We start from the raw sequence: 10,951 nt of genomic DNA, 5'->3' as shown, positions 1-10,951 counted from the left end.
CATTCCCAAGGGGGAGAGAAGCACAGATATTTTGTGGGATTTTTTTTATGCACCAGATTTGACTGCCTGGTACTAGAGGTATTTAAGTGGCCCATGAGTTGACTTATTTTATAACTGATACTGATGCTGTCTTGCTTTTAAGTGTATACATACCATGTTGTAATGTGATGTTAAACACTTACGTATTTGCCAGGAATCACAGTTTCCTGATATTATGTGCTAATGCAGGGGCTAATAAAGCTGCAGCCTACTCTTATTTCCAGAAAGTTGTGACTGGACATAATTTAAGGAAAAGAAAATAAATGGGCTTTTGAAATGTCTACCACTTACTGTGCTTTACTTGCTTAGATGCATTGCCTTAAGTTTTCTGCAGCATCTTTGACTTTCAAGATAAGATTCTCAACAGTATGCATCAAATTACTTTTCATATAAAATTCCATTGTCAAAACAAATCCTTTTGTATGCAATAAATAAAATGTTAGACTGATATCATTTGAAGGCTGTGTTTTCTTTCATTAAAATAGCATTCATGGTATGTTTTAATCATGTCCTCGTTTATAAAACTTCATCCAAAGAACAGCTCCCTAGCATTGCTGTTTATGCGCATATGTACAGTAGATTTATCTGGGGAGGAAAGAAATCAGAGTCTCCAATACAGAAGGATTAATATAAAGTTCTAGCTATATACAACACTCAATAGCCATCATCTTCATTAACAGAGCAGGTTGTTTTGAAATACTGCACCTATGTGGCCTCGTTAGTTTTTCCACAAATAGTCATTTATATTTATATTCCAGAATTCTGTCCGCTTCTGTTGTTAAGATAACTCAGTTGAAAGACTAAATGTTTACATGTGTATTTAAGTATGAAAAAAAAAACTGCACAGAACTAAAATGTTCTCCTTCAGCGGGTGCTGCTTAAGTACTGAGTGAACCAATGTAAAGGATGATACTTGAGTCTAGGAAAGTGACAGGAACTTGGGTAGAAAGGAACAAATCCCCAAAACTTCCACGTGGATTGCTATACAAGTTTCCACATCCTTGACTGCATAAGAATGGAAAACTTGAAAGTACGAGTGCTCATGCTTCCTTCTGAAGAAAACTGACAAAATGCTTAAAACAGCTTGAAGTATCCCAAGCCAAGGTCAGTTGTACCATATTTCAGTACTCATCTTTGAACTAGTACGGTTTCCCCTGAAGTACCTTGAGTTACTCCAGATATGATGTCTGGGCAGTACATGTGTTAGGCTCTAAGTAACGAGTAAACTTTTGATATGTGAGAACTCTTCTCATGAGTTTGTTGTGTAAAACAAGCTTGAGGCATCTCACGCAGGTCTTTCGTGTTAAAAAGGAGTCCCCTTAAAAATACCAGTTTAGAATCTTGAGGCCAATGCAGTCAGCCGAGTAACTACTTAAAAGGCAGCCATCACAAAGAAAAGCTGAAGTGTATTTCTTTACCCAGTATAAACAAGGAAGGCAAGGCCAGGGCTCTGCAAGACCAGCAGTATGGCAGTCTTCTGAGGAAGATGGGCTTATTTAAAGAAAACCTATTAAAATGAAGGGACGGGGACAGAACAAACATGTTTAACAAAGCATGGACCACACTAGAAAGGTTAGCTATAGAGCTCCACAGCAAGGAATTAAAAAAGCCTGCACTTAAAACCTTATTACCAAGGATTCTGTTTAAAAATCACAGATTCTCTGATAAAACCCCCAAATCTATGCTTTTCTGCAATCAAAATGAAATGCCACTATATATACAGAGAGAGAAAGGTATCAGCTGAACACAATGTTTTATTTAGTTACAATTTTAAAGCAGTTTGGAAGCCTACCAGTGCCTCAATCACTATAATAAAATAAATGCTAAATACCTAGGGTCCAGCTGCAGCTATTCCACCCCCCCCCTTGCTTTGTGGCACTGAACAGCCCTTCTATGCTGGTGCCCTGCCCATTAGGCCTGTGTGAAGCAGTTAGTATTTGCTTTGGATTCAACTGATCTGGGGGACAGTGACTTGATTTGGTGTCCTGAATTGATCTGGCCGCTGCCAAATCAAATGGGCCCCATCCCCCCCACCTTCTCTCCCAGCACTCAATGGCTGCCTTGCCCAGCCCCAGCCACCTGGCTCTTAAAAATAAATAATAATAATAAGCCCTGCACTCACCCACTGGTGCCTGGCAGGGGAGGTGATCCCTGTTGCCCCTTGCTGCATGGAGGACTCTGCTGTGAGGAGCATGGGTTTTTTTTTAAAGAAGCGGGAGCTGGGGTGGGCAGGGCAGTTATGAGCAGGGCTGGGAGAGCGGGTAGGGGATGGGGGCTCATGGTAGAGCCTACCACACAGCATGGGACAGTGGGGGGCAGCAGTGACTGCCCCCTCTGCCCCTGGCAGAAGCTAGTGAGTGCACGGCTTAAAAAAAAAACAAACCAAGAGCTGGGGCAGCCATGGGGGGGGGTGCTCAAGGGAGCAGGCAGGGGATGGGCCCACGTGGGTCCCCCCCCCCAGTGGTGCCCTACTTTCCAGCATGGAGACCGGTCCTGCTCCCTGCAGCAGTGAGTGGGGACTGCCTGAATCTCCAAATAGATTCAGACCTTTTTCTTTGTCTCCCAATTCAGAGATCTGGCTACTGAATTGGGCTGGATCTCCGAATCAAACTGGCACCCAAAGCTTCGCCCAGCCCTACTGCCTATGCTACTGCCCCTCACTCAGAAGCCGCAGCCCCCCGCAGGGAGCTGGTCTCGTGCTGCCCAGTGCAGGCCACGTGCAGGGGACACCAGCAGGGCTGGGGGGACTGCAGCTCCCTGCCCAGGGCCCACGAAGCACCCGGGATGGGCAGCCCCTCACGCCCAGCTCCCTCCCCATGGGGGCCTCGATCCGCGCTCCCCCTTCCTTGGGGGAGCTGGGCTCGTGCTGCCCCGCGCGCCTCCAGCTCCCTCGGGACTCGCCAGCCTCCAAGGGGAAGCCTACTGTTTCCGGTGCTGTTTTCCTTTAAAGGAGCGTTTTTCTCCTTAAGAAGAGAAAATCAGCAGTTTCCCACTTTTTCCCGTGGCCGGTGGAGAACCCGGCTTCCTGCTTCTAGCCCGTTCTCTACCAGAGTGTTTCTGGGTGGAAAACACCAGACCTAGAGGATTTACCATTTAAAACACGGGGAACACGCAGGGACACAGCTCGGTCCTGCCGGCGCACCGTGCAGCCAGAGACCCGAAGGGGAAGCGCCGCGCGGCACCCCCGGGCTGCAGGGCTCCGCGCGCACGCGCATTGCTGCAGTCCTGCTCCGTGCCTGGGGGAGGGGGCGGGGCGCCGCAGCTCCCAGCAGCCCCTGCGCGGCCGTCTTGACCCCCTGGGGCCTCTTTTAAAGAGCCAAGCGCAACCCCGCGGAAGCCGCCGGCTCCTTCCGGTCCGAGGGTCATCGCCATAGCAACGCATGGGGCAGGCCCGGCGGGCAGCCAATCAGGTGCAGGCATTGTACGAAGCTGTCCAATGGCAGGCGGGCGGGGCTGCATTTGAACCCGCGGGCGGCGCGAGGAGTAGTCCTGCTGCTGACGAGTGCCTAAGCGGCTGCAGCTCCGAGCGCTCCGGTCCGCTCCTGTGTCTGCTCTTCTTCTCGGCCCTATGGCGCTCAGCCGGCGCGCCGCGGTGAGTGCTGCCCCGGGGGGGCCCAGCCGGCGCCTGGCGACGGGGCTGGACCCACCCTGCGCTGCCCCGAGGGCCGGCGGTGGCGCGTCCCTTACTCCGCGCCTCTCGGCTGCTTCTTCCCGCGGGCGCGGGGCCGCAGCTCCGGGCATTAAGCTCGGCCTCCCCCACCTTCCGTCCGCACACATAGCCATCCCCCTCCGGGCGCGGGGTCGCCTCCGGCTGCTGCGAAACCCCGGGGCCGTGGGCCTCCCGCCGCGGTGCGGCTCGGGGGTCGCGGCGGCGCTCCCGCCCGGTCCTGCAGTTTAACCAGGCTCCCCATAATTACATGATCTCAGCCTGCAGGGTTTTGTTTCATCTCCAAGCGTGAGATGTGCTGGGGAAAGGACGTGGTGCAGCAGCGTGTACTGCTGGTGAAAGGACTCTAATGGGTGACCGCTGCGGAAGAGATGGCAACTGCAGATCTTCTGGGATTTGCCTATTGTGAATTCATGCTCTCTTCTAGGTTACAAGGGGGGTGGAGAATGCTATGATAGGAATCAACAAAGATAAAAGCCAAATGCCTGGCAAAAGAACTGCTTTGGAAGAGATTGGAAACAAAGTTACAACCAGAGGAGCACATGTAGCTAAGGTAAAGCACTTTAAACTCCTATGTCTGGAAAAGCATTGGCTTAATAGTTAATGAACCCGTAGAGACTTTTTTTGGCTGATACTAGCAGCAGATTTTTAAGGAGCCATATTGGCTGATACCAATCTGATTTCAATACATAGTTGAGCAGCTTGGAGACCAGTGTCAGGCTGGTAAGTCCGTTGTGGTGGAAGGGGGTCCAGAGCAAGGCCCCCATGGTGAGGGAGTGGGGCAGGACACGGGAGGGAGCTGCAGCTTATCCAGGAGGCATGGGTGGAGGGGCAGCTCCTGCTCTACATTCACCCCGGAGGGCTGGGGGGGAGGGGAATCTGTGTGGGAGTTATGCTGGGTGCTTCCAGGGTGGGGGCTGTGCCAAGCTGTGCTTGGGGAGGGTAGCAGCATGGGGAGGGGAGCTGCAACCACCCCAATAATTGCCATAACCCTCTCCTAGCCCTGTCACTGGGAAGATCCCAGTGCAGCCCCCAGCTCTGGCAGCCTGTCCTGCCCTGTATGCTGATCTGGGTGCACGTTCCCTCTGTCTCCTCCCAAAGTTGGTGGGAGCAACCCCCCTGCATCCTCCAGACAAGCTGCTCATGGTTCCAGCCCACACCCCAGCCTGACCTGAGCAGCGCCTGCCCCACTCTCTCCCTCACCATGGGGGGGGGTCCCTATCTGTCCCCACACACCCCTTTCTTCCCCCCCACACCAGACTTACCAGCCTGACATTGCTTTCCAGGCTGCTAGGCTGTGCTCCTGGCCACGTGTATGCTGCAGCTTTGTGCATATATGGGGCATTTATCAGCCACATCGAGCAAAAAGGCTGATTTCTGATGCTGTCAGCTTCTCCTGTATTGGTGCAAATCTGATATGGGACTGATGTATCAATGCACCTCTATTAATAGGGTTTGATATGTGTGGCTTTTTTCTGTTTAATAGAAAACAGAAAGCTTAAAAGCATCCATAAAGGCCTCCAAAGGAGGTAGCAAGTCAACAAATGTAACAGCACAACCAAAACCTGTAGCTGCGATGAAACCACTGAAGGAAGCCAGTGTTCCAAAGGTAGGAGGAAACTGTTTGTTGTTTTTTTTTTTTTTTATTGTTGTTCTCTGGCTTTAGACTTGGAGCCTGCCTCTTCCTAGGTTGGAAGTGTACCATTTGCCCCTTTCAGAGAAATCAGTGTCCCTATTGCAATCCCAGAGATCCATATGTTGGCTTATTACTCCTAGTAAGGGGAGGAAGAGGATACAGGAGAGCTAAAAGTTTTATATTTTGTTAATGGATTAATTTTTTTATTATTAACACAAGCAAACAAAGAAAGACAACCTGCAAATCAAATGTAAAGATCATTAAATGACTCCTATACATAGACGAAGTCCTTATGGTTCAAGATGATGTCTATGTACCACTGTGGCAGAAGTTGTGGGCTAATACTACGAGCTTACTTTTTATATTTAAAAAAAAAAAAGGCTTAAAAACGTGTCCAGTTACTGAAGCAGTATGGACTTTACATCTGTTGCACAATGTGTGGGTCTTAATGACTGACGTATCAAATAGATTATGTCTCCAACCCCTATGGACATATCCATGAAAGAAGAGGATCTGTGCCAGGCTTTTTCTGATGTACTGCTCAGCAATGTTGAAGACATTGATGCTGACGACTGGGAAAACCCTCAGCTTTGTAGTGACTACGTAAAGGAAATCTATCTATATCTAAGGCAACTTGAGGTATGGATGCTTACATTTTTTTTTTTTTTTTTACAACTGCAAATGCATTTAAGCTTACCCATGTGTTAGACCCAATGCTTATTTCTCCGAACAGTTGCAGCAGCCAGTGCGTTCACACTATCTTGACGGGAAGGAGATCAATGGGCGCATGCGTGCAATCTTAGTTGACTGGCTTATTCAAGTCCACTCAAGATTCCAGCTTTTGCAGGAAACCCTGTATATGTGTGTTGGCATTATGGACCGTTTCTTACAAGTAAGTGTCTGAAATATGACGTTTTATAACATAAATGTGGATCTGGAGAATCCATTTAATGACTCTACTTAAACACTGAACAAGACCAAACTTTTCAAATGGGTTCTGGGTTTCAGTTGCCTGCATATTTATTCAGTGTATAAACTATTGAAATGAATGCTATCTCTTATCTCCTCTATCCATTTAGTAACTTAACTGAACTCCATTCCACTGTGCCAAAAACAGTGAAGGGGAAACAGCTGTCAAAGGACTGCTCTTTCCCCTTCAATGCAAGGGGACTTAGCTAGTTCCAGGACACAGTACTGTGTGCTTAAGGAGCACTTTTGACAATAAGTTGCAATAAGTGCACATTGCAGGAAAGAACATAGCCTTGCTTTAGTCTTGAGACTATACATTTATGCAAAATATGCTCTATCATAATGAAAAACCTGAAGTTTGTCTCTTTATTGTGCCCAGAGTCGCCTAGTTTCCCGGAACAGACTTCAATTGGCTGGTGTGACAGCGCTGTTTCTAGCTTCAAAATATGAAGAGATATTCTGTCCTGACATCGCAGACTTTGTTTATATCACTGATAATGCCTACACTACTGCTCAGATCAGAGAAATGGAGGTGACAATTCTTAGAGAACTGAACTTTGACCTGGGGCGTCCCCTTCCACTCCATTTCTTACGGAGAGCATCAAAAGCTGGTGAGGTATGTGCTTGGCCCAATTTTAACTTGACGCATTCATGCTGGATTTCAAGGTAGCTATTTTGGTTGGACAGTGTCTTTTCAAGCCCTCTTCTGGACTTGAGAGATGCCAGAGTAAAATAGCTTTAAAGGGAGGATTTAAAGAGGGTGGATTAGAGAGCATGTATAGCAGAATGCTGCTTGGTATGTGGCAGCGGTTAATTGTTTTTTATGAAAGAAATAGTGGCTCAAACACTGAATTGCAGAATAGTTTTAGATAATAGATTGCACAATGCCTCACTTATGGGAGCTAGTTCTGGTGGTAGCTGCATCAGTTCCTTATCTTGTTAACTGAAGAAAACAAGATAACTGAAGCTGTACTAGGTGAAATACCTTAGTAATACCTCAGTGTCTTCTGGGCATCTCAGGCCAGATTGGAACAGGCCTCTGACCATTTTTTTTCCTTAAATGCTTAGGGACTTCCATGTAATGGTAGATAGTTCCCTGCTGAATCTAGATGCAATCTGTATTGGCAGGGTGTCCCTTTTTTTATAGTGCATGGGGGAGCCTAGAGAGCTCTAGTCTTGCATTTCGTACACAGCCAGAAGTCAGGGAGCGAGTTTAAGATCTGGCACCCTCTAATGCAACTAATGTGCTGCAGCACTGGTTCCTAAGCCCTCCTTATTTAAATCCAGCCCTCCATTCTTTGCCCAAGATGAACAGAACAGAACAAAAACAAAAACAGACTTGGACAGTGAAACTCCCACACCAGATGTGATTTTTGTTTTAAACCTAGCCATATGTTGTTTGCTGCAGTACAGTAACCCTTCTGATGCTTTTTAACATAAAAATGTGAATTGGGTTTTAGTTTCTAACCTAGAAGAGATGCTGAACCCAAGTCTCCCTTCTCATGGAATCCAGGGTAGGATGCACTTTTGAGCGTGGCAGCTGCAGTTTACCGTATTCAAAAGGCAGTGTCTACGCTGTCTCCATCCAGGGCCACTACGAAGAAGCATATCTTTCTCATTGCTCTTTGGCTAACCTTTTATTTCTAGGGTCCAACAATCTGACTTGGAGTGGCTGAAGCATGAATAGTACTGAGATGTGTACTCGAGGTCATGCCAAGCCAGCTGCACAGTCTCACTTTCTTGCTGTTGGGTACTGAGCAAGAGCATAGTTTCTCTCCTCCATGAGGAAGTGGCATAAACCAGTATGGGTGTGCAAAGCAGGCCATATTAGATTTGGATTCGGTGGTGAGTCGATTCGGATCACTGTCCCCGATATTTTATTTTATTATTTGGCCGAGATCCAAATCTGAAAATTCGATACTGAATTGGAAAATCAGCGATTTGGACATAGACACAGCTTTAAAATATTTTATTTTCTACATACCTCAAGGTACCAGGCGGCTCATCAATGCTGCGATGCTGGGGTGGATGGAGTGTCCCACAGGCACTGGGGAGCCCCCTTCACTCACTCGGCAGCAGACCCGGAAGTGGACCAGACACACACTCCCAGGTGTACTGGGGGAGGGGGGGGGGGCTTCATTAGTGGGCCCAGAAGTGCTTCTGGTCCACTTCTGGGTCTGCTGCCAAGCATGCTAGGGAGCTCCCCACACTCCTGTGGAACGTTCCATCCACCCTAGCATCGCAGCATTGACAAACCACCTGGTATCTTGAGGCATCTAGAAAAAACATTTAAAACTGTGTCTGTCTGAATTTTTCCAAATTGATTCGGTGAGATTAAAGGGTCTCCTGATTTTTAAATTTTTGATTCGAAGATTTGGCTGCCAAATTGAACTGGGGACCAAAGCTTCACACAGCCCTATAAACTAGCTCTTCATAGTCCTCTAAGCCATAGGAACTTGAATTAAGAAAGCAGATGGTGCTTAACTTTTAATCCTTTTGAAATTCTACCCCACACACTGTAAAGCCTGCATCATTCTGCAGCTGAAGAAGTGATGCTTCACACACTAACAACTACTATCTGGCAGGCTGATGCTGAGCAGCATACACTAGCAAAATACCTAATGGAGCTAACACTTGTGGACTACGATATGGTGCACCATCATCCTTCAGAGATAGCAGCTGCTGCTTTGTGCTTGTCTCAGCAGGTTCTGGGTCAAGCCAAATGGGTAAGTTTGTTAATATTCCACTTTTGATCAAGGTCTGTGGAAGAACCATTCTTAATACAGACTGAGTTCCAGTATTACAGGCCTTGACCAGCATTACAAATGGCTGAAGGACTAATATAAATGCAGTGGTACCTATAGGGTGCTACTGCATCTCAGTACAGCTTTGTTTGTTTTTATGCACCCAAAATGTTCAGGCCTCTCAGTAATTGCAGGTCCATTACATGAGTAGTTCTGCTACTTTGCATAAAGGCTATGCCAGGCAGGTAACTACCACCACTTTTTTTCCATTTTTGCCTGCCCTGCAGTTAACTCAACTAGAAGATCATATGTCTGGAGTATTTGCCTTGTATTGAAGGTTGTCCAGGTGAACCAGGAGACAACTTGATAGCAAGACCTAACAGCCAGTGAGCTATTTAATTGTCTTGAGTCCCACTTCAGAAATTGCTGGCTTTGGCTTTCTTAAATATTTACACTGGTGACTTGGCAGTTGCCCCTTAATCAAACGTTCAGGTTCTTGGGGATTGCAAAGATTTACTTTCATCACTGACTACCCTGTGCCTTGATACCACAGATGGTCTAGTACAGTGGTCACCAACATTTGTGGGAAACTTTTGGTACTGCCCTAAACCTCAATTTGTGAGAAGTTGGCATGCCAGTGGCAGATGGTGGGGGAGCTGCTAAGGGGCTAATCTTTGTTGCGGCAACACGGCTTCAGCCCCTTCCCCACTATCTGTCCTGAGGCATTTGCACCAAGCAAAATGCCTTTGCATGCCATGCTCTGGCACCTGTGCCAGTGTTGCCTACCTCTAGTCTAATACATAAAGACTTTACCCTGTTCCAGTAAAAGTTCTGTAGTGATGATCATCCTGTGACTTTCAACGCTGCTTTAAAGGAGAGTAGTTTTGCACCTGGACTGGGAGCTGAGAACAGGTTCTTGAGCTCTGGTCTGCAGTTCTTGGACTAAAGTATCTGACGTGCTCCTTGCTATGGTGGGGATAGTCTCTTCAGCTTCTTTTGTAGTTGTGGGTTTGGAATTGTACTGAATATAACTGCCCTGCCTCTCCTCCGTGGATGATTGGGCAGTCAGCACTCTGGCCATCTTGTATTGCAGGGAATAAAACAGCAGTACTACACTGGGTATGCAGAAGAGAGTCTATTCCTAATCATGCAGCATATGGCCAAGAATGTAGTCAAAGTAAATGGGAATCTAACAAAATATGTTGTAAGTATTGGTCACTTTTTAACTCCTCCTATTCCTATACTGTTGGGAGTACCTACTTTCATTTCCTGATAATCAAAGAGCATGCATTTCGAAGAATAATATCCTGTGACAGATTTATGGTATAGAGTTGCTTCCGCTTGGCTAAGACCTTGCTTTTTATTGTTGCCTCCCTGTACACCTTGTAGTCTCCATCTTGAAGCTCTGTTGCATTAGCATGGCACAAAATATTGCAGTCCATTTATGTAGACAGTGTTGTTCCTCTCATTCTTGCAGGCTGTAAAGAACAAGTATGCAAGCAGCAAACTCATGAAGATCAGTACACTTCCCCAACTGAACAGCAAAATAATCAAGGACCTAGCTGCATCTGTACTGGGATAACCTTAGGTAGCAAATTCTTGTTCCATGCACTTTTGTCAACTTGCCTACTGAGGCAGAACTGCTGCTTTTGTACATATCTCTTCTGTTTTGATAGATGCTTCAGATTCACTCTGAAAGCAGACTTTTTAAACTTTGCCCTGTGATACATGTGTATATCTAAAAATAAAGCTCCTTTATTAAAAATATTGCTCCTTTGTGCTGTTTACAAAAAAAAGCCCCCAAACTAGCAAGCTGACAATTTTAAAGCGCAAGGATTTTCATTAGTCAGTTGTACCAAGGTTCAACTTCTTGCTGTAGCTCTAAGCAACTTTACT

General features: G+C 46.7%; 1 protein-coding gene across 2 annotated transcripts; it reads left to right on the top strand.

Moving 5' to 3' along the window:
• The first annotated feature begins 3,355 nt into the window (after positions 1–3,355).
• Positions 3,356–10,822, top strand: CCNB2 (cyclin B2). Of its 2 annotated transcripts, none has more exons than XM_019533466.1 (9): positions 3,356–3,449; positions 4,134–4,259; positions 5,193–5,315; positions 5,811–5,981; positions 6,076–6,234; positions 6,691–6,927; positions 8,897–9,037; positions 10,149–10,259; positions 10,533–10,822. In XM_019533466.1, the coding sequence occupies exons 1-9, from the start codon at positions 3,420–3,422 to the stop codon at positions 10,635–10,637; spliced, it is 1,203 nt and encodes a 400-aa protein (XP_019389011.1). In that variant the 5' UTR covers positions 3,356–3,419; the 3' UTR covers positions 10,638–10,822. The 2 variants fall into 2 exon arrangements, with proteins under 2 accessions (XP_019389011.1, XP_019389012.1); XM_019533467.1 differs by lacking the exon at positions 3,356–3,449 and adding an exon at positions 3,546–3,631.
• The last annotated feature ends 129 nt before the right edge of the window (positions 10,823–10,951 follow it).

Source organism: Crocodylus porosus, unplaced genomic scaffold (assembly GCF_001723895.1).
Source record: "Crocodylus porosus isolate Cpor-Errol unplaced genomic scaffold, CroPor_comp1, whole genome shotgun sequence".
In the NCBI taxonomy this organism is placed as follows: Eukaryota; Metazoa; Chordata; order Crocodylia; family Crocodylidae; genus Crocodylus; species Crocodylus porosus.
The sequence above is the reverse complement of the archived record's forward strand: the minus strand, read 5'-3'. Positions and strand labels throughout refer to the sequence as shown.

Coding starts and splice junctions, on each gene's coding strand:
- CCNB2 (XM_019533466.1), top strand. CDS start 3,420: ATGGGGCAGGCCCGGCGGGCAGCCAATCAG. Junction 5,982..6,075: donor TATATCTAAGGCAACTTGAG/GTATGGATGCTT, acceptor TTCTCCGAACAG/TTGCAGCAGCCAGTGCGTTC. Junction 9,038..10,148: donor TTCTGGGTCAAGCCAAATGG/GTAAGTTTGTTA, acceptor CTTGTATTGCAG/GGAATAAAACAGCAGTACTA.